This window comes from Octopus bimaculoides, chromosome 4, assembly GCF_046866305.1.
Source record: "Octopus bimaculoides isolate indiv1 chromosome 4, ASM4686630v1, whole genome shotgun sequence".
NCBI lineage: Eukaryota > Metazoa > Mollusca > Cephalopoda > Octopoda > Octopodidae > Octopus > Octopus bimaculoides.
The window spans coordinates 4,410,971-4,436,292 of NC_142931.1; the positions used below are offsets into that span (position 1 = coordinate 4,410,971).

Consider the following 25,322-nt stretch of genomic DNA (forward strand, 5'->3'; position numbering starts at 1 on the left):
CCCGGTCAGTGCTGGTGCCACATCAAAAGCACTTGTGCCAGTGCTACATGAGAAAGCACCTGTGCCATGCCACGTAGAAAGGACCTGTGCCAGTGCTACATTAAAAGCACCCAAAAGGGGTTGGCATTAGGAAGGGCATCCAGCTTCAGAAACCAAACCAAGACAAACGACTAAAACATGGTGCGACTCTCCAGGCTTGCCAGCTCAAGCCAAACTGTCTAACCCATGCCAGCATGGAAAATGGGCGTTAAATGAGGATGATGATGATGATGTGAATGTTGGTGATGATGATCATCTTCATCATCATCTTCATCTTCATAATCATCACTGTTGTTGTTTTGACAGCCACTTTTCTATGCTTGCATGGTTCAGACAGAACTCTTTGAGGTAGAATTTTTGCAGCTGGATGCTCTTTCTGTCCTTCAACACTCACCTATTTCCAAGCAAGGTAATATTTCCCCACCATGGCTAGACATGTTTTTACAGAGGATTGGAATGACATCACTTGTATGATGGTACCACTCATTTACAACTATCATGTGATGTCAAGACAAGGAGGCATGACCCACCACCACCCAACCTCCCCCTACACACACACACACACACACACATGCACATACACACATATACATATATATGATAGGCTTCTTTGAGATTCCATCAAGTCTGAGAAGTAGAAGACATTTGCTCAAGGCAACATGCAGAGAGATCGAACCCAAAACCATGTGGTTGGGAAGCAAACTTCTTAACCAGCCAACCATGCCTGTGCCTATGCACACACACACACACACGCACACACACACATACATGCACATACACACATGCATGCACACACTCATACACATACACACACATGCACACATACACATTCTCACACATGCACATATATACTCACACACACATATATAAATCTGTCTCAACAATTTAGTCAACCCATGCATTCATGGGAAAAAAAAGACATTAAAATACTGATGACAATGATATATATATATAAATATAACGTGTCTTGAATGGCTCAACAATGCAGAGTGGACTATAATAACTGTTATAATTTTATTATCCATAGTCTGATATAATAATAATATTTCGGAATACAAAAATTCTTTCTTCAGATATCGCTAGGAATTGATCGAGTCATTGTTATAATCGGTATAATCGGTTTTCCAACGGTTGCTGAAATTTTCTTTTTTCTGGAAACATCTCTGCAAAGGTCTCATGAAGCTCCTTCTGGAAATTCTTATGAGAAGTGCATGAGGGTGGCCATGTTTTGAGCTCGTGTGTGTTGACACACCGCAGCGCTGCTTCTAAGATATGTTTTATACGTGAAGTTTTTTTTTTTATATATAATACCTGAGCATGTTATCAAAAATGAACCTACACGCATCCAGATGTAGCTAAATAATATACTGATTGCCAGCCTCTTGCCTGTTGTTGATTTGGGGCCTTAGTCTGTCTATGAGGATAGCTTCCTTAATTCTTAGATAAGCCAAATTTCTTTCATTGGCCCCAATTGCGACTGTTATGCTTTTGTCAGTGTTCCAGCATCTGTCTAGATGTTTTCTGAAGGAGGAGGCTCTCGTGTTCAGATGCTCTTTCATGCAGACGTGGAACAGTCTTGTTGTGCTACCCACATAGAACTTGTTGCATTTGTTACATCGTATTCTATACAAAACATTTACCTGTTGGCATAAATGTGTGTCATGGATGGGGAAGTTAGCTAGTGTTCATTGATTGCTCTTCTTTGCTTGTTTCTTTGCTAGGTGTCTTCTCAGATATTTATATATATATATATCTGAAGACCTGGCAAATAAAGTGGGTCCACAGCTGTAATATACACCAGTGTCACTTAACCAGCCCACTCAAAAGTACCTTGGATCGTAGGGCGACGTGCCATGCTTGAGGAGACCTATTGAGTCAAGTACATCAACATCAGTAATATCAAAATCACAATCAAATGGAAATTGTAGTTGTGAGCCCCGTGCCAGTAGCACATAAAAAGCACCATCCGAACGTGGCCGATGCTAGTGCCGCTTTGACTGGCTTCCATGCCGGTGGCACGTATAAAGCACCATCTGATCGTGGTTGATGCCAGCTCCCCAGGCCCCTTTGCCGGCGGCACATAAAAAGCACCCACTGCACTCTCGGAGTGGTCGGTGTTAGGAAGGGCATCCAGCTGTAGAAACACTGCCTGATCAGATTGGAGCCTGGTGTGGCCTTCTGGCTTACGAGACCCCAGTTGAACCATCCAACCCATGCCAGCATGGAAAACAGACGTTAAAGGATGGTGATGATGATGATGACGATGATAAATGTGAATCTGTCCCTTATGACCTGTTCAAGCCCCTAGAGAAAATGAACTGCAATGACTTCACTTCTCAGAGTTGTCTCTTGCCCTTTCTAATCGAACATTCTCAACTCACTTATCTCCCTTTGATTATCAACCTTCTGCTGCTCAACTCCTCGAATTCCACTGTTACTATTAGGTTCAGTTCTTCACTTATACACACACACACACAGGTACACGTAGACATAGAGGTACGGGCATGGCTGTGTGGTAAGAAGCTTGCTTCCCAACTACATGATTCTGGGTTCAGTCCCTCTGTGTGGCACCTTGGGCAAGAGTCCCCTTACTAAAGCCTCAAGCCAACCAAAGCCTTGTGAATGGATTTCATAAACAGAAATTGAAAGAAGCTTGTCATATATACGTATATATCTGTGTGTGTGTGTGTGTGTGTCCTCTGCCTCTGCTTGACAACCGATGTTGGTGTGTTAACGCCCCTGTAACTTAGCAGTTCAGCCACATGTGTGTGTGTGTGTGTGTGTGTGTATGTATCTTTTTATATATGCAATGGTACATCTCCACACACATATCTATACATTTGTCACACCTCATTTATGTTTGCTGTTTCTATTGTAATTTTTTTGTAGCAATCAAGGAAATCACCTCACCACCCGCCATCACCCCCATTACCACCACCACTATCACCATCAGTTGTTCTATTGTTTTCAGTTATTATCTCCCCATTTAAGCTACTTTTCTATTGAGTCCGATGCTATGCCAGTCAAACTCCAATAAATAGAGATAAGCAGGGAGTATATAAATGAATGGTTTTTCCCTGTGTTTCGAGATAACACAAACAAGTTAAATAGTGTCAATAAAATATTTACTGTATTCAACTGAAAAAAACACAAAAAAAAACCAAACACTGGAATTGGTGGTGGTGGTGGTGGTGGGGGTATTGGTGGTATGCTGTTTGTTTACAGTGAAGTTGATGAAATATATTTAAGTTCTCTGGAGCAATACTGAGGAACTGGCATTGCTTATATGCCTGTCATGAAGCACATGTGTGTATGTGTGTGTATATATATATATATATATATATATATATATATACACACACAAACATGCATACACACACACATACACACACACATACACACAGTGGGAAGTCAAAGATTATAAACACTCTTGTTTCTGTGATTTAAAAAAAGAGAATAAACAGGGGTTGAATAATTCTGTCATTTTCCAGCATAGTCTCCTTGTTTTTTCCCCAATGTATTTCTTCCAGTGGACCACAACCTTGTTTATTCCATCAAAGAAGAAGCTTTTCAGCCGGTTCCACAGCCACTTCTGCACCACTTTCTATGCTTCGTCATCCACAGCAAATGGATGATCTTGCAAAGGATGCTTGAGCAGTTCAAAGAGATGATAGTCAGAAGGGCAAAGATCTGGGCTGTTCCACTCACTTGAAACCTTATTCTTCAATGGTTTTAACAGTATGGGTGCAAGGTTGAGTCTAGAATTTCTTTTTCCCTGATGATCTCAGGTGTTTCCATTCCATGCTCTGCCTTTTGTGTTCCGGCTCAACCTAATGGACCCAGCTCTTATCTGCTGTGACCGTTCTCTCTAAAAAAAGCTTTACCTTGACCGTTGTACTTGTTGAATAAGTAATGATAGATCTCCACACGATTGCATTTATGTGCTTTCGTAAGCTGTCTTGGCACCCATCTCACACAGACTTGAGAGAAGTAAAGCTTGTTGTGAATGATTTCATGACTAATTTGCAGAGAATAATGATTTCAAGACTAATTTTCCACCTCATTGATGGTCACTTATTGGTTCACTGGAACCATCTCTCAAGCTTGCTGAATCTTCACATAAGTGGTGGGGGTTGATGGGTGTCCTACTCTCTCTTTGGTCATTTTGAAACTTCTCAGTCCACTCATGCACACTTCTATGCAGTGAAGGGCTGACCACAGATTGTACTGAAAACCAGCAATGAATTTCTGTCCCAGACGTACCTTCAGGCCAGAGAAATCGGATCACTGATGATCTCTGTTCTTCCTTGGTGCACATGGCCAGTGGGGCAGTCGTGTTTACTCTGTAACTCCAGAAAGGAAACTGGGACGACCAAGATCAAATCATGATTATGTAACAAGAATAACACTACCAGGTAGTTGTGTGCACAAGCGCTGAAGGCAATGTGGCCAACCCGAAGAAAGTTTTAGCAGGAGGAGTGAAGGTAATTTTTGATTTGCCCTTGTGTGTATATATGCACTCTCTCTCTCTCTCTCTCTCACACACACACAAACACACACATGCACACACAAGTTGGCCCTTAAGCCATGTGCACATGCATATACGTGTGTGCGTGCATATGTCCTAGTGAGTGGTCAAGTTCTTAGGATCATGATCACATGATCATGACATTGGTTCCTAGATGAGGTTGAGCAATGTGTCCTTGAGCAAGCCACTTAATTTCACTTAGCTCCAGTCTAAACCGTTAGTCAACTGTTTAGAACACCAGCTAAGCAGTGAGACAGTTTTTTTTTATTCTTTCCAGCTTCCACTTCTTTGATGTTATTCTGGATCAAGACTATGAGGGTTGGGGTGGGAGGGTAGGGTCAGCTAATATCTGCTTGTGATTGCAGAGGCACCTCAAATTACTAACAAAAGTATGGTACATGCTAATGGTCATACTTGATTCTGGGAAGTGGTAGTAGAAGCAGCAACAGCAGCAGCAGCAGTAGTAATAGTAGTAGTGGTCATTGTTGTTGTAGAAGCAGGAGTAGCAATATTATATATACTCTTGGAGTGGTTGGCATTAGGAAGGGCATCCAGCTGTAGAAACCAAATCAAACTGGAACCTGTTGCTGTTCTCCAGTTTCAGTCAAACCATCAAACCCATGCCAGCTTGGAAAAAGGATGTTAAATGATGATGATCATCATCATCATATATATGTATTTTTTCTTTTATTTGTTTCAGTCATTTGACTGTGGCCAGGCTGGAGCACCGCCTTTAGTTGAGCAAATCAACCCCAGGACTTATTCTTTGTAAGCCTAGTACTTATTCTATCAGTCTCTTTTGCTGAACCTACTAAGTTTTGGGGATGTAAACACACCAACATCGGTTGTCAAGCAATGTTGGGGTGGGGGTGGGCAAACACACAGACATACACACATGTATATATATATATATATATATATATATATATATATATATATATATATATATATATATATATATATATATATACATATTTACACACACCTTATTTTTGTTCTCTTGTTTCAGTCATTAGACTGCAACTACACTGGGGTGCACACATACACAAGTTCATATACATATATATATATATATATATATATATATATATATATATATATATATATATAGATATATATATATATATATATATGTGTAGGTTTGAAACCTGTTTGAAAAGTGGTGAAGCACAAAACTCTTGGCCCTTGAGTCCCTCCATAACTTCTGCAGATTATTAATATAAAAAACGTGTGTGTGTGTGTAGAAAGACTGACAGAGATTTATGCATTAAAATTCTGATGTTCGAACAGTGATTGAAACAATAGCTTCCCAGTGTGAGGATTGAACTTTCATCCTGTGATATCTAACGTCTTATAGATTCCTTGAATGTTTGTTTGAAGAATTGACAAAATGAAAGAAACAAAAATTGGTTTCTGTGAGATGTGGCTGCCGTGTCAGCTGGTTGAGAGGGTGTATATAGGATGTTAGTTTGTTTTGTTGAATGTTGTCACTGGCTGCATGTGTCTACAAGCATCTGTGAGCCAACCATGCATGCATCGATAAGATTGATTCTGCAATCCCTGCAGACAGTAGCGAATATTTACTTCGTACTTCACTGGGAATCCACATCTGCGAGTTTGTCACGATATATTAATGTAAAACATACTTTTGTTGGTCAATAGTAGACTAGGCACATCAATAATGCATTACTGAATTTTCTAGGTCTTAACAATTGGTTAGAAGCCATTTGTCTCCACATTGAAGAAATATTTTCCTGCTGCCAATAATTCCTGCTCTATTTGGGTGCAGATGCATTAATCAGTAATTTAGTTTACCATTTCAAATGTATGCAACTATGAAATGTGCATTTCCTCTTCGTATTCTATGAAACATGTCAGTTTTTACCACCATCCTCTTCCTCCTCCTCCTCCTTTCCTCCCCCCCCCTCCTCCGTCTTTCAAATGGTTTCACCACAACCATTTATTGCAATGATGCTAACACTAAAATAACTCTTAAACTTATATTTCTATTAAAAAAAAAAATACTGAAAGCTTGAGGCTGACCCCATCCCACCGATTGGTACTAAATACCCCGCCATGAGTAATTAACTATTTCCAGTTTGTTAGAAGAAAATTAGTTACGAGAGACCTTTCTTCAATTTGACTCTTAAGTAATAAACAGAGGAGTGTGGCCGTGATTAATGTAAGAATCCAAGAGTCGTTGGCTAATTGTGCAGCCTAATTGTGTTTAATGTAAGTATCAGTTAATTGAAATTTTGTGAAGTTTAGAATAATCTACAACATGGGAGTGGATCCAGCCTGACCGTGTGGCTGATCTGGTGGTCTGTTCGTTTTGACACGGATAAGATGGATGTCAGACATCAGCGTGACAACCATAAGAGTAATAACTGACTCTGAGAGTCTCAGAGCCTTGGTCTCTTAACTTGAAATACAGTATTTACTATCTTTGATTTCAATTCAGTTTTTTCTTCTTTGATTAAATTGCAGCTGCTGCTGCTACTTCTATGACATCATCATCATCAACAACAACAACTAGGCTGGATTAACCCTTCTGTTACCAGCCCAGCTGAAACCGCCTCTGGTTCTGTAGTACAAACGTTTTGTTTTCATAAATTTTGAGTTAAAACCTTCCACCAAACCTTAATCACAATTTATGTCCCTATCATTAGCTTAATGATAATTAAGCTAATTAAATTCTTTGTTATATTTGAAATAATTGAAAGAAATACAGAGCATCTCAAAATAAATACAGTAACAAAAGGGTTAAGACCCATAGAGGCCCTAAGTTCTTAAAAATTTTGGTGCCCCCTTCATCATCATCATCATCATCATCATTGTCGTCTAATGTCTGCTTTCCATGTTGGCATGGGTTGGACAGTTTGACTGAGGGCTGGCAAGCCAGAAGGCTGCACCAGGCTCCAATCTGATCTAACAAGGTTTCTACAGCTGGATGCCCTTTCTAATGCCAACCACTCCGAGAGTGTAGTGGGTGCTTTTTACGTGCCACTGGCACAAGGGCCAGCCATGCGGCACTGGCATCGATCATGCTCAAATGGTACTTTTTACATGCCACCAGCATGGGCACCAATCAGCCAGCACTGACATTGACCACACTTGAATGGTGCTTTTTACATGCAACTGGCACGAGGGCCAGTTAGCCAGCACTGGCATCGACCACGTTTGAATGGTGCTTTTTACATGCCACCGGCACTGGTGCCAATCAGGCAGCACTGGCATCAGCCAGTAATTCAGAATATAAGCAATAATAAACCATAAAATAATTTTTTGTGTTTCAAAACAAAAACAAAACTAAGATGGAAAATAATGTTAATTTTTGTTTTCTTCCAGTTTACTTATATTTGGAAAAATATTCTCCTGCATTTTAAATTGCAAAGTCTTTGATCAGATCCTTACTTTGACATCATGAACACTTTTGAAACTGTCATTTCCAATCATAGAATCCACTTCAAATATTATTTTAGCAAGTTTAGAGTGGTTTCTTTTGTGCTGGAAACCATTTACCATTTCTGTGGTGCCTCCCCTTCTTCCCTTGATGCCCCAAGCACATGCTTTTTTTGATTAATGGTTAATCTGCCCACCATTATCATCACCAACATCATCATCATCATCATCATCATCAATATCAACACCACCATCATCATCGTCATCATCAATATCATCAGCATCATCATCATCGTACTATTACACCTGTTTCCCCACACTTTGTGTTTAAGCTCAAGCAATGGAGTTACTAAAGAGTCCGTTTGACCATTTAAAAAACAGGGAAAATGTCTTATCCAGTATTATTTGCTGATTGTTCCGTCTGTTATGAAGTATTGTGTCCTTGCAGCCTGGTCACTGACACAATTTCACCATATTTACAAGAGGAGGAGGAGTGTGTTGGTTTGAAGAAAGAGACTTGCTCACATGTTCTCATCATCATCATCATTGCCGTTTCCATACTGTCGTGCATTGGATGGTTTGACTGAGGACTGGCAAGGAAGCTGCACCAGGCCCCAATCAGATCTGGCAAGGTTTCTACAGCTGGACACTCTTCCTAACGCCAACCACTCCGAGAGTGTAGTGGGTGCTTTTTATGTGCCACCTGCATGGTGGCCAGTCAGGCGGCACTGGCATCGACCATGCTCGAATGGTGCATTTTACACACCACCGGCACAGGAGCCAGTCAGGCAGCACTGGTATCAACCACGCTTGAGTGGTGGTTTTTCCATTTTGAAATAGGGCTAAAAGGTAGGTGGAAAGGCATAAAGAAAATCCAATTAAAGGGTTTGTTTAGGAAGGACCCTAATTTGAAGTCAGATTGAATGGTATGAAAATACTGAAGTTCCCTGCAGAACATTCTTTTGGTGCCTTTATAACAGTGAAAGAAAATATGATTCAAAAACTACAAATTGCGACATTATTTTAAATGATAAATGCCAAGTCTCTAGTTCAAAACTCTGTCTTTTCCATAAGATAGGGAAACTCAGTCTAGAAATTATTTTCATGAAACAAAAAACCCAGTCAGTCACTCAATGTTGTTTATTTTTCAGGATGTTGGATTCCCTTGGCAAGATCCGTTTATTGGATGTTGGTAGCTGCTTCAACCCATTCTTACAGTTTGAAGAATTCTTGGCTGTTGGCATTGATATTTCTCCTGCAAAATCTGTAAGTGGTAAAAGTTCTTCCAACCTATGCCAGCATGGAAAGCAAACGTTAATGATGATGGTGAAGACTTGTCTTTTCATTTGATTTCCTTGCCCCAAGCACTTCTTATATACCAGTTGTTATCTGGAGTCATTGATCTCCTAAATGTGTCATGGAATCCTGTCTTTATCATGGATTTTATCTTGTCATGGTTGCTAGAGTTAAATACATTTCCATGCACCAACCATTTTACAAATGAACTGGATGCTATTTGTCATGCGACCACCACCAGAGAGGTTGACATGTCCTCGATGAAACAGAAGTAAAAGGTTCTCTTGAGCCCCTCCCCCTCTGCTCATTCAGCAATCCTCTTTACAGTGTACCCTTGATGTGCACCATGAGGTGAAAGGCTGTTGTCACTACTGTAGTATGCTGTCTCTGTTCCTGTCAATGTGACCCAAGGAGCAGGAAGGGCCAAGAGCAACAGAGTTGGAGGTGAACCAGCAGGGAGAGCTGAGAGGGTGTCAGGGGACAGTAAGAATGTGGATAAGGGGGGAGAGACACAGAGAGAGATGGTGGGGGGGGGGGGCAAATGATGGATGGTTGTAAAAATGGTTGGGAAAAGGAGGATGTAATGAACGTAAATAATGAGTGACCTGGTGGAAAAGGAGTGGTGAAGGGTTATTATAAGAGAGTGGTGGATGTGAATAATGAGTGACACGGAGGAGATAGTGGGGGCAGTGGTAAAGAAGAGTAAAAGTAACAGGAGAAAAAGAGAGATAGTGTGTGTGTCACCGATAGATCTGATGAAACCTTTGTCAATCAGGCATTGTGATGGGAGACTTTGGAAACTAAGAGAGAGGCAGACAGACAGACAGACCATGTAATGGCTAGGTAGAAATGGTTGGTGATGAGAAAGCATGGCCGAGGATTGTGGAAGTGGAGATGAATGGTATAGAAGGGGTAAAGTCAGTGATGGGTGTCACGGAAGGAATGAGTTGAAGAGGGGGTGGAGGGAGTATTAACTAACAATACATAGGGGCAAGAGATGGGTATGGAGTGGGTACCCCTAAGACTCTGATGTAATAAGCTTTTTTGATTTGAGACACAGGTGGTGGGAGTGAGAGGGGATTGAGAAGGGACAGACTTAATGTTTTCTCTTGGTTGTTTATGAGTGACATGGTAGGGGAAGGGGGAAGAGAATTTTGTAGTGTATGGAAGTGTGTGTGTGTATGTGTGCATATACATACATACATACATGTATACAGATAGACAGACAGATAGATAGAGAGGTGGCGAGGAGATACATTTTCATAAATATATATGTGCATATATGCTAATATGTATTTGTGTGTATGTGTGTGTGTGTATAAACACATATACTAGAACAGGAAAGTAAGATTGGCATATGCAAATATTATGTATCTCTTCTTATATTTATACATATATGTATGTGTGTGTGTGTGTGTGTATAAATATATACACACACACACACACACCTATATATATATATACATGTATATATATATATACATGTATATATATATATAAGTACATATATATATACATATATATATACATATATATATATATATATATATATATATATATATATATATATATATGTAGATCTTTATAAATATACATGCATCTATCTTTTTATCACTTCTTCCATTTCTCTCTCTGTCTTTCACTCTCTCTCTCTCTCTCTCTCTCTCTCTCTCTATCTATATATATATATATACACACACACACACACATAATTCACACACAGAAAGAGAAAGAGAAAGAGCAGTAAGAGAAAGTGAATGAAAGATAATCATATAGCCACATACGTACACTCACATATTTACCCATATACACCTACACACCCACATCCATATACATATATACATACGTAATGAACATTTGGTAACATATGGCTTTGATTGGCCATGTAAAATCCTTTAATGTTTGTCTTTTGCCAGTCTACCATCTCAACTTTCTGACTGCACCTGGTGGTTGTTTGGAATAATAAGTCATATATTTAGCTGTTACTACTGTCTCCCACTGATCCCTCCCCACTCACCGACCAGCCAGCAAACAACAACAACAACAACAACATTAGCAAACAATCCTTCATTACTATTGCATAATCACCAACTGGGGTTTTTTTTGGCTGGTTTTTCTTGTTGTTGTTGTTGTTCATATTTATTTTGTTTTCCAATTGTCGTCTCCTCTACAATATCCTTTCAGTCATATTTGCATTTTACTTCCCAACCCCTGTATTTTGGTCATTGTGTGTGTGTGTGTGTGTGTGTGTGTGACTTATTCACCACCACTTTCATCATCATCATCATCATCACTCTCAGTTCTATTGATTGTAAGAAGTTAAGAAAGAAAGACCAAGCCATCGCTAGTGCACAGCATTGATCAGATGGTTTGAGAGATTCAGAAACATTGGAGAAGAGAAGCACAAGATGAACTGAGAGAGAGAGAGGGGGGAGAGAGGGAGAGAGAGAGAGAGAAAGAGAGAGAGCAATGAGTGAAGTTGATGTTACCTGGAAATGGAGGTAAAGTTACATTAGCTGAGGCATGAGACTGTGTGATTCGAGAGAGATTTGATTGCTACCTCTAGCTGGACAGCCACTGCATCACTGCCTGTCCAGCTAGAGGTAGCAGTCAAATCTCTCTCGAATCACACAGTCTCATGCCTCAGCTAATGTAACTTTACCTCCATTTCCAGGTAACATCAACTTCTCTCATTTGTTTTTACTGACCAACTCACCTTTAGTTTTTCTTTCAGGTGATTTATTAATAATGTTTGGAGCAGGGGTATTCTTAGCCCAGACCCAGGTGTGATCGTCTGGGAGGAACCAAGTTTATTTCCTAGGGTTATAATTGACGAAACTCACAGAATCTGTGGCGGGGATGGGGGTCATTTTCATGGATGGGTGTATACTGAGATATGTGATTAATAAGTATTACAGAGGTGTGTAGAGGTGTATGTCACGAACAGGTAAATAAATAGCTGTGTCATACCTGTGTAAGTAATTCATACCATTTGTAAAATTATTGAATACAGTCTCTCACATTCTCTCTCTCTTTCTCTCTCTCATACACACACACACACACACACACGTTAAGTCTGCATATATTTTACTCTCTCTCCCTTTCTCTCTTTTCAGAGTGTTTATCGGTGTGATTTCCTCCACTTAGAGACCCAGGAACCTCTGCAAGTGGCACCTGATACACTAGAAACCCTTCTAAACAACCTGAAGAGCCCTGTTCAGAAACTCCCTCAATGTTCCTTCCATGTGGTTGTCTTCTCCTTATTATTGGAATATTTCCCATCTCCGTACCAACGCTGGCTTTGCTGTCTCAAGGCCCACAAGCTGCTCATGATTGATGGTCTGTTGTTAATTGTTTCACCAGATTCTCATCAGCAACATAGAAATGCCCACATGATGAAAAGTTGGAAGAAAGCAATTGAAGCGATGGGTTTCAGTCGATGGCATTATACGAAACTGGAGCACCTGCACTGCATGGCCTTCCGCAAGCTTTATAACATGCAGGACGAAATAAGTTTGATTGCAGGTGATATTTATCCTGACATGATGTACATTCCACAAGATTCAAATGACAGGGAATCAGACTTCCAAGACAACCTCATACAAAGTATTTTCGATGTTGATAACAAAGAATTTTTTGAAAGAACCAGGAGCGAATTACCCAATGATTTCTCTGATGAAGAAGACAGCTCATGAAAAGTCTTCAGTTAATTAATCAATTTCCTGATGCTGTGATTTTCTTATTCTTTTATTAAATACTTAATTTTCATTTTTTTGGTAACTGTTTTGCATCCATTTTGTCCAAACTAGAATGGATGGAATGCTTTTTGAAAATTTCTATCTTTCCCAGATAGTGGCTCACGTGTTTATTCCATTATAATCCCTGATTCTGCTAAACCATTCTTAAAAGAAGTGTAGAATCTATTGTCCACCAAATCTCGCTAAGGCAAGTAAAATCCTGGCTTTAAAAATATCTGAATCGAATCCCATGTGATGTCCAATAGGTTAACCTCATATCTTTTAAACCCTTCTGATAACTCTGCAACATAGGGCAAATAAAAAAAAAAAGGGGTGGGTTTCGTATACGTAAATTAATGGAAAACTTTAAAAGCTAATTGTGACTGATTTTTTAGTTAATCGCTGTCCGTCAGTTGTTCACTGATGTGGAAACAACAATCAGGCTCAAACTAACACCTTCAGTTAACAACAACAACAAAAACAACAACAATAAATCTGTGCAACTTTCAAGGAAGGAACTCTTTTGTCTAGAGAGGGTAATATTTTCTCAGTTAGTGATCCACCAATATTGATTACTAATAAGTAATGAATATTGATTACTGATTAGTGATCTACCTATGTTAATTACTAATTAATAACTAATTAGTTTGTCAGTATATATTGATTAATATATAATTAATAATCTACCTTATTAGTAATCCATCTACGTTAATTACTGATTAACTAGTAATCAGTATATGTTGATTACTAATTAATAATCCATCCCTACTGATTGCTAATTGCTAAACCCCCCCCCCTCTATTGATCTCATACTCAATCACCAATATATTGTTTTGAGAAGAAAAAGAAATATTTAAGTTTAGCTGGAAATATTTTTATTTTCAATAAACAATTTTTAAAAATCAAAATTGTATTTTATTGTTTTCTTAATGTGGCCATGATGGAGCAACTCCCTCGTGGGTTTGAGTTGACCGTATCAACACCAGTAGTCATTTAGTAGGAAGCGAAAAAATAGTTTCACCGTTCCACAGCAAAACCGTTATACTACACTTTGAGAATTTTTGATATCTTGGCATCTGAAGCAGCTGGAGATACAATAGTTTGACCAAAAGAGCCGGCTATTGCAAGCAAAAATAAATATAGAAATAAACCCATTTGACCAAATATGGACATACGACAGTTTAACATAATAGCAATGATATATATATATCATCATCATCATCGCCATCATCATCATTTCACAACCATATTCCATGCTGGCATGAGTCGGATGGTTTGACAAGAAACCAGAGTGAGACAATGACTGCATTGCCTACTCCAGTGCCTACTTTGGCAAGGTTTCTACAGCTGGATGCCCTTCCTAATGCCAACCACTTTATAGAGTGTGGACTGGGTGCTTTTGTTATGTGTTGTGATACCAGCCACATTGAAGTTACCATGTAGTTCACAACAGACCCAGATGGGAGGGGTGGGGATTAAGGTATGTGGGGGAAAAGGTTGGGGTAGACCAGGGTCGTGTTGTAGGGGTGCTACAGGGCTACTCACATTTAGGAGAGTGAGAGAGAGAGAGAGATGTCAATATTCAATATGATTGTGAATTGATAGATATTGAGGTGAAAGATGGAAATCCAATTATATTTTGAAGAATTAGACAAACTCTCCAATAAGAAATGCGATGTGTGACAAACCAGGGGTGGGGGTATACTTGTTGGAATTATTTTTAGGGAGGGTTTATGTTGAGTGAGTCTCTTGAGAGGAGCAAAAGTATTTTTAATGGTAAGAGAGAACGAGTGTGTGTGTGTGGTTTGACACTGGTCAAACGGTTGTTTGGGCGTTGTTAGGGTTTTCTATTAAAACAAACAGGTTTTATTATGAGAATGGAACAAAAAAATATAGTTAAACAGAATGAATGAAGAACTGTGGAAAATAGATGGAAGGAGGCTGGCTGAGGGGCGGGGGGGGGAACATCAAAGAAAGAAACAGAAGATGAACTGCAGAGGGAAGGAAAAGAAAGAGAAAACAACAGAGAATGTAGCCATTGAAATAAGTGTCTGTCTGTGTGTCCTAGTTTAATAAACCTCCACCCCCACCTCTGTCAGTCTTCCATCACCTGGCCACCATTGGGACGGGGTATAGATGGAATCTGTCTCATAGTTAAATACCACATCCACCCTTGGTGGTGGCCTCCATTGGGTGTCTGGAGAGAAATATAAGGGGAGAGGGGTAGATATAACCCCACCCCCCAGTTTAACATCACCCACAACCATCACCTATATTTTGGGGACCTTCAGCAGAGTCTACTGTTTTAAGCTAGGGTGGGGGACCCTGGGAGGAGATGGTATAGTTGAAGCCCTTCATTTTGGGGGTTGAAATAAAAATAGAGAATGAAGGGAATAAATATAGGAAAGGGGACATGAAATGGGAAAGATCAGAATTGGGAGCTGGATTGATAGAAGAGAGAATAAAGGAAGGAGAGGGAGAGAGAGAGATGGGGGGAGAGGGAGTTGGAACTGGATGAACCGAGAAAAACTGAGAAATTATGAAATATAAAAAGAGAAGAAAATAGGAAATATTGTAGGGAAGAAGATAAAGAATGAAAGACGAGAAGGAAAAGAAAGAAATTGAAAATAAGAAATTATTGAAAGAAGAAAAATGAATAAATAAACAGAAAAAAAAAGAAAATTATTAGGGAAGAAGAAAAATATAAAAGAATAAAGAAGAAAGTGGATGAAAATGGTGATAAAATAAATAAATGAAAGAAACAGAGATGGAATGTGTGTGTGTGTGTGTGTGTGTGTGTTTATATATGCATGCATACATATATGTATGTGTGTAAGTACATATATTTATGTATACATGTATGTATATATACACACACATATTCATATAAATGTGTATATGTATGTGTAAAATATCTGTTACATATATCTGAGTGTTTAAATAGCTGTATGTCTCTCTCATGTATATATATATATATATATATATATATATATATATATATGTATACACACACACACACACACACCGAGTATATATATACTGTTCGCAGATCTGTAATATATATGAGTGCTCAAATAGATGTATGTGTATGACTATACACATACATGTTTATATCATAAACACACTCTCATACACATTATATTCTATAGATACACATGTTTTCTAAAGGTTTATTTGTTTATTGTATTACATACCCAGATGTATATATTTATGTGATGTGTACTTGTATGTGTGAGACGTATGTATACACACTTGCACTTATATACACATAAGTGTATACACACGTATGAGTGTATATACATGTGTGTGTGTGTGTATGTGTAAACAAAAAGAAGGAAGTGAAAATAATGGAAAGAAAAGATGTTTTCTTTAATATTGAAAGGGGTGTTACAAGGGTGGGTATGAGGTAGTGTGTACTGAATAGAAGTAGGGTAGATTTGGGACGTAGGGTGGAAGATTTTGTTACCTTCAGCCTTCTTGTTTCTTGGTGCATTTCTGCTGATCAGGAGACATGAAAGCAAAAAGAAAGGGAAAAAAAAAGGCAGAAAATCTCTTCTTCTTGCTGCCCAGATGGTCTCCATACATTGCTGTGAGTGTAGACAAGTGCTCCACACTGCTTCACTACTGACTTACCAACCCCCTCCCCACCTTCTACATTTTCTTTCCTTTCCCTGCCTCATTGATTCCATGTGTACATGGATGTATATCATACATACATACATACATACATATATATTCATACGTATATTTATTAATATTTAGCAGAGTGACTCAAGGGCCGAGAGTTTTCGTGTGTTAGCACTTATGAAACCGGTTACAAATCGAGGGGTCATAAATTTACAACTCCTTGGTGTGTGACCAGTTTTATAAGTGCTAACACACAACAACTATCGGCCCTTATGCTTTGAGTTCTAATTTTCCTGTTTGCATCATCAAACTTGTATACACACACATCTGTCTATTTATCTATCTATCTATCTATCTATCTGTTGGAGTTTTAGCACATTAGCTACTATTTCTGAACTTCGGTATGTGGTGAAGCAACTGATCCCTTAATTATGTTTATATCTACACACACATATATATATATATATATATATATATATATATATATATATATATATATATATTGGGTTGTCTGGAAAGTACGTGCCGATTTTCCAAAAGGTTCTTTTCACTCAACTCATGTAGTACTCAAACATCGTAGCGATTTGTGTACCCAACCTTTACCAGGTGCTCCATGAACGACGGATTTTGATAGGTTGAGGCTCTCTGCCAGTTCTCGGGTTGTGCAATGTGGGTTATTCTCAATTAATGACTTGATTTGGTCATCATCCGTAGTGGATGGTCTGCCTGATCGCTCTTTATCAATAAGGCTACAATCTCCAGCTCGGAACCTTGCGAATCACTTCCGTACAGTTCTTTTGGATAAAGAAACATCACCGTAAACTGCGCATATTTCTTTGGTTGCTTGTGAGGTATTTTTCCCTTTATGGAAAAAGAAAAGCATCAAGTGCCGAAAATGAACTTTATTATCTTCCATTTTAAAGGGTTACAGAATTAACAAAGGTTATAGGAATGTAAACCTTCTTCCACGAAAAGATAGCTTAAACTGTGCTCTAAATGGAGGTGTAGTGAAATCCTATTTTATTGACTCAACCATGTTCTAAAATAAGTCGTAAGGTAAGCTACTATAAATCGGCACAAACTTTCCAGACAACCCAATATATATATATATATATATATATATATACGAGGGTGAGTCAAAAAGTAATGCCATTTTGTTTAGGACAGGTATAATTACCAACACAGGAACATGTATTTTACATCAAAATGAAGCTGGTCTTCTGTGGATCACATCCCTACTTCTCAACACCGTTTCTCTCAATAGCAATGTTCCACCTTCGAATGAGAACATATATCCCTGTCCCGTAAAATTCTGTTGACTGTTCATTGAGTCATTTCTTCACTACAGTTTTCACTTCAGACTATCATCTCTTCGGCCCCATGTAAGAGGGTTTGAGAGGCAAACATTATTCCAGTGACGAGGAAGTGAAAACTGTAGTGAAGAAGTGGCTCAAAGAACAGTCAACAGAATTTTACTGGGCAGGGATACATACTCTCATTTGAAGGTGGAACATTGCTACTGAGAGAAACAGGGACTAAGTTGAGAAGTAGGTTCTGTCTTTATGCTCTGCCAAGGTAGACTTTGCCTTTCATCTCATTCAAGATCAATGAAATAAGTACCAGTTGAATCCTGGGGTCCATGTAAATGATTTACCTTCTCCCCCAAAATTGCAGGCCTTGTGCCAAAATTGAAATATTTTGGGGAAGCAACAGAGTGACTTAAGGTCCAAGGGTTTCATGCCTTGTCACTTGTTTTGATAAATGCCAATGCCACGAAACTCTTGGACCTAGAGTCACTTTTTTGCTTCTGCTAAATATTAATATATTCATATATATCCTCATGGAAGCAGTGTGGCTGATGCCGGTGCCACCTGACTGGCACCCAAGCCAGTGGCACATAAAAGCACCCATTACACTCTCAGAATGGTTGGTGTTAAGAAGGGCATCCAGCCGTAGAAGCCATGCCAAATCAGACAGGAGTCTGGTGTATCCCCTTCTCCAGCCTTGCCAGCTCCTGTCAAACCGTCCGACCCATGCCAGCATGGACAATGGACATTAAATGATGATGATGATGATGATATATATAATACATATATTCAAATGTATATAATAACAAACGAAAATCTGTGAATAAATTTTGTTTAATTCCTGGTGCACGTCACCAGAATTTTTGACTCGAGTTAAATGTAACAAACTACTCCAAATCGTTGTTAGAGTCTCCGCATAAGTGGAGTCTGCCGGACCAGCGAGTGTGTGCTGACATCAAGTTGTATAAGTTGTAAATATCACTGGTTTGAGTGCATTGTTACAACCGACATACATACGACCGAAACTGTCACAACGACGAGCGTTCCAGGTGATCCGATCAAAGGAACATGCAAGTGGCTGAGCATTCCGCAGACACGTGTACCCTTAACGTAGTTCTCAGGGAGATACAGCGTGACAAAGAGTGTGACAAGGCTGGTCACTTAAAATACAGGTAAAACTCGTTTTTGCCAGCTGAGTGGACTGGAGCAACGTGAAATAAAGTGTCTTGCTCAAGGACACAACATGCCACTGGGAATCGAACTCACATACGATCGATCGTAAGCTGAATACCCCCAACCACGATGTTGTTGCTAAAACAATTTACAAGGCAATCTGCAAAAAAACGACTGTCCTGAAATAAACTTAGAAAATCCCTCTGTTATGGAATACATTCATAAACACCAACTCAAGGAATAGTGGTGGAATGTTCCTATCAAAACTTCTGTCAAATGTAAGCATAACAGGCCAGATATTGTAGGTTTGGGACAGAGGGGCAAAGGTATGTACCATCATAGAGGTCAGCTGCCCAGCAGATATAAATATCTCTTTGAAAATCAAAGAAAAAAGAGGATATCTATGGACAACCGCTTCGAAACCTTCAGCTTCTATAACCAGACTATGAATTCATATTCATACCAATAATAATTGGAGCGCTAGGTTTTGTTAGTAAATGCTTAAAGGAAAATCTGGATAAACTGGGATTTTCAGAAAGAGAAATTGACTGGCTAATTCGTGCATTACAAGTTCAATCTGTGAGTGGAACAGTAAAAATATGCAAGAATTTTCTCAAGTTCCAAATGGGAATTTGTCTGTGTTAGCTACATCCCAAAGATGGAGCCTTGTGTCTTTGTTGGAAACCAGCTCCCTCCTCAGTGGAAGATTTATAATAATTATAAAAAATAGGAGACATACATACATGTATGCATGCATGCATACATACATATACACACATATGCACACATATTGGTCGATTTTGATGAGGAAAATTGTGTAGTTCAATCATCCGAATTCTCTGTTCATTGACTTTACATACAAGTGGTTGAGTATTCCACAGGCATGTTTTCCCTTGATGAAATTCTCACTTAGAATCAGTGTGACAAGGGTGTACCTTGGAATCATAATCCAACTGACGAGATTCTATACAGTTTCCGTCAACCTGGTATCAATGACAAGGTATAGGTTGACTCAAAGCTATAGAAAATAATATTTGACAAAGATACCACGCGGAAGGGTGGAACCAGAGATTTCTTGGCTGCAAAGTGAACTTCTTAACCATTTGACCACACCACGCCCCACTACACACACACACACACACATACACATACACACACACACACACACACATACACACACATATACACACATACACACATATACATACATACACACACATACACACACGCACAGTCACGTGTATATGTTGAGCGTATTTGCATGTAGTCTCACCTTCAAATTAGGTTCTGAGGTGAAACCGTATGAATTTCGGCAGCTGCGAACGAGATTCGAACCGACTTGATCAGAGACCACTTACTTTTTCCTACTGGGTTATAGAAAAGCGAAACAACCGAGAACTACTTAAAAATAATTTGGACAACATTTTGTGGCACAACTTTATTGCCATCTATTACGACATCTTGCTGCACTTACTTAGTAAATATCGAAGTGATAAGGTTAGAGGGAATTTTCAAGCAACAATAGATTGATTGATAAGTAAGGAGAACAATTAAAACATGTAAGACATTTCAAAAGTCTGGCATGTACTCCTCCACCGTTGCTATGATCTAAATTCCGGCGATGGGCCCTTGTCTCTGGATAAGAAAGCAGTTCTTTCTTACTAGAAAGAAATCAAAACTGTAAAGAAAGCAAAATAATGCATTTAGACAAGGAATACTGGAAGAAGATTCCCATCAAAACATCTGTCAAATGTGAACATAACAGGCCGGATATATTTGTTTTATAACAGACAAGAAAAAGCATGTACCATCATAGAGGTTAGCTGTCCTGCTGATGTGAATATCTTTTTGGAAATCAAAGAAGATAACTATGGACAACTGCTTCGAAAACTCAAGCTTCTATATCCGGATTATGAATTCACATTTAAACCAATAATAATTGGTACATTTGGTTTTGTAAGTAAATGCCTAACTGTCGGTCTGGGTGAGCTTGGGTTTTCAGAAAAAGAAATCAACCAACCGACTCCTCACACATTATATTACAATCTGTAAGCGGGACAGTAAAACTCTGCAAGACTTTTCTCAAGTTTAAAATGTGACATTGTCATCGTTATCTACATTCCAATGATGGGGGGTTGTGTCTTTGTAAGAAACTAGCTCCTTCTTCGGAAGAAGAATTAAAAATAATTGAAAACAGAAGAGAATATATGCATACATGCAAACATATATACACGCACGCATGTCCTGACAGGTTTTACACGGAAAAGTGAAAACGAACAACATCGCTGTATGACGGGGATGCTCGTTAACAACCATCAAGTGACGTCAAGGAAAGACGCACAGTAATGCGTACGCGCACACACGCCTGTTCTTTCTACTATAGAGACAACCCCTCGAATTTTGAGGGTAAAGACTAGTCAGTTAGATCGACACCAGTGCACAACTGGTACTTATTCCCGACAGGATGGAAAGCAAAACCAGACTCAGAAGAATTTAAACACGTAAAACCAGAAGAAATACCACTAAACATTTTCACCGGTGCCTTATCGATTCTGCCAGTAATTCGCCTTATATATATATATATATATATATATATATATATATATATATTTTGGAATCAGGCCGACTCCATGAGTAAATTTAAAACATTCCAGGCTGAATCCGGACCCGCAATCCGCAAATTTTGGATACCCAAGTTTTCATTACTGCGATTGTTTTCGGCGATTTTTTTACGTGACATTTTGCGATGATTTTTTTTTTTTTGTACGATAACAATTTTTATAACTGGGGAAAATTTTTGGGAATAAGCGAAATTAATTGCGAAATCCAGCGATTATTTTCGGCGATCTTTTTGCTTGATTTTTTTGCGACGAATATGATCATCATTGGGATGTGACTCCGGAAGAAGCAACTGCAACAAATTCCCCAAAGCAAGTCAGAGATCTGTTTGCAGATCTTCTCATTCAGGGTCAACAACTTAAAAGCTATATATTAGCTTAAAAGCCGCTCTATAGCTAGTGTATATATATATATAGTACGGAAGAAATTAAGCTCCCGTGCTTGCATTAATATGTTTATTCAGCATTATACAATACAATTTCAGTGCACTATTACACAATTGTATTGTATAATGCTGCGAAAATACATTAATTGCAAACATGGAATCATAATTTCTTCCATACTCAAATTAAAACAACATTAAGGTTGCGAAACGACCGTGCCTCACAAACCTCCTGTTTTATGGTCAAGCCAAGAACGACCCGTTTTTTTTTTTTTTTACCTGTCCTTCTAATCATTTCTCTTGTCCGCTTTTGTGTCGACTATCTGTCCGAACGTTCCAATGCCCTCTATTGCGTTTTTGTTCTCCCTCTATATATATATATATATATATATATATATATATATATATATATATATATATATATATATATATATATATATATATATATATATATATATACATATACATATATATATATATATATATATATATATATATATATATATATATATATATATGTATATGTATATGTATATATATATATATATATATATATATATATATATATATATGTGTGTGTGTGTGTGTGTGTGTGTGTGTGTGTGAGGAGGCGCAATGGCCCAGTGGTTAGGGCAGCGGACTCGCGATCATAGGATCGCGGTTTCGATTCCCAGACCGGGCGTTGTGAGTGTTTATTGAGCGAAAACACCTAAAGTTCCACGAGGCTCCAGCAGGGGATGGTGGCGAACCCTGCTATACTCTTTCACCACAACTTTCTCTCACCCTTACTTCCTGTTTCTGTTGTGCCTGTAATTCAAAGGGTCAGCCTTGTCACACTGTGTCACGCTGAATATCCCCGAGAACTACGTTAAGGGTACACGTATCTGTGGAGTACTCAGCTACTTGCACGTTAATTTCATGAGCAGGCTGTTCCGTTGATCGGATCAACTGGAACCCTCGACGTCGTTATATATATGTATATATATATATATATATATATATATATATATATATATATATAAGGGTCGTGCCGGCCTGGGGGGGGGGCAGGTAGACAGTGCCTTCCTTGAATAAAATAGATCAATAGTAATATTTTCCGTTTATGGCAAAATATGCACCTAATTCAATAAAATCATGAAGGTTACTCTGATTACTCTGCATAAAATACAAAATACTTATATTTTTGTAGATTAGGTAGGCATAATTCGCCCCTGCCTTTCAATCTCAGTATTTCAGCTATGTACGGTACTGCTGTAGCACACGTGCTGCGTACATTCCTACAACAACGTTTTCTTTACGCGTTATAAAGGCTGAAGTAAATCTGCCTCCAACTCAGCCGCGTGCCTGTGTTTTGCTTATTTGTTTTGTGTTTTACTACATAAACGTCACCAACTGCCTACTCTGAGTAATTACTGACGGAACGTGTCTGATATATATATATATATATATATATATATATATATATATATATATATATATATATATATATAGCCATAAAACACACATACACACACACACACACACACACACAGTCAAATAGAATAATCGAACACTAAAAATAACAATAACAAATCAAAGAGAGGACGTGCACATGAAATATATTAATTTGACGCTTGGTAAAAAGAGAGTGATTTTAACGTTTCGAGCATAGCTCTTCATCAGAAAAGAAAACGGAGAAGTCCAGAAAAGGAAAAATATCACCAAGAGCACGTGTGTAATAAAACAGGGGTATGAGAGGTGAATATTATATTTAACATTCATCTCGATTTTTTCCCGTGCTAGACTAACGCCATGGTTTTCAAATAGAAGTAATCATGTGCCCTGAACCAGAAGGATTGCTTGGAGACACAAGGCACGTAATATAAATCTGCCGGGGTATCGTGTTTCCATGACATATAACTACCAGGAGCTCTTATTTAAATACTGTGTGTATTACATGATATTTATCTCTTACTGGTTGGAGTATTTTCTGTTGATCCCACTAATAATGGAACTAGTAAAAAACATATATATATATATATATATATATATATATATATATACACATGCATATATATATATATATATATATATATATATATATACACACATGCATATGTACATATATATATATATATGCATACATGCATACATATATATATATATATGCATAGATACATTTATATATTCATACATACATACATATATATATGTGTGTGTAGAGAGAGAGAGAGAGAGAGAGAGAGAGAGAGAGAGAGAGCAAAATACACACACACACATACATGCGTATATATATATATATATATATATAAATATATATATCCATATATTTATATATATGTGCATGTCTATATGTATGTATATATATATACATACATATATATTATATATACATATATATATACATATACATGTATGTATTTTATATATTTATATGTGTGTATATATTTACACACGTGTGTATATACATATATATATGTGAATATATATATGTTAATATATATATATGTATGTATATGTATGTATGTGTGTGTGTGTATGTGTGTGTGTATGTATGTATGTATGTATGTATGTATGTATATAATAACGAAAATGATACGTGGGTGGAAATTTTTAGACTTATTAATGTATCGCGACTTATGTGTGAATGTGTAATTGTACGTGTGGCAGTAATGTGTATGTGTACACCGTTTAAACATGTTGGTGTGTATGGTGTTAGGGGTTTTCGTTATATGTGTTGTGTAGGTGTGGGGTGGGGAAGTTTGAATGTAAGAACAGCAGGAAAGTGTGGTGTGGAGTAGTCTGTGTTAGTGTGTGTGAAGTTGGAAACGAAAGTAGGTTAAATAAAAAGGGGTCGGGAATGAAGACCGCTGACCAAAATCTGAAGAGAAAAATTTATTCCTGCTCCAGACGATGACGGGGTGGGGGTTTTCTATGCAAGACCAGTCCAAACACAAACAAATGTTAAAAGGAATGACCAGCCGAGCCCAAGCGCTGCGAAACCAGAGTGTCATTCACGTATCTTTTATCCGTAAGTATTCGGCAAAACGGTCAGCCTTGACGACCAGTTTGTCCCATGTAAGGGGAAGGACAAAAGGAGCAGAGGTTTTGTGACATGGGAGGAGGAATGGTCGGTACCAATGAGGATGGTGGTGTTAGAGAGGAAGTGGGAGGTGCGGAAGCGTGTGTGAGAGCAAGGTGAGATACCGGGAGTAGAGAAAAGGCTAACGAAC

At 38.3% G+C, this 25,322-nt stretch overlaps 1 protein-coding gene across 1 annotated transcript in view; it reads left to right on the forward strand.

Annotated features, from left to right (window-relative positions):
• The window catches only part of LOC106879784 (S-adenosylmethionine sensor upstream of mTORC1), a 218,948-nt gene extending 205,038 nt beyond the window's left edge, over positions 1-13,910 (forward strand). The window contains exons 3-4 of the mRNA XM_014929486.3: positions 9,121-9,235; positions 12,382-13,910. Coding sequence (XP_014784972.1) covers positions 9,121-9,235; positions 12,382-12,960 — 694 coding nt within the window. The 3' untranslated portion in view covers positions 12,961-13,910. The remainder of the gene's footprint in view (positions 1-9,120; positions 9,236-12,381) is intronic.
• The last annotated feature ends 11,412 nt before the right edge of the window (positions 13,911-25,322 follow it).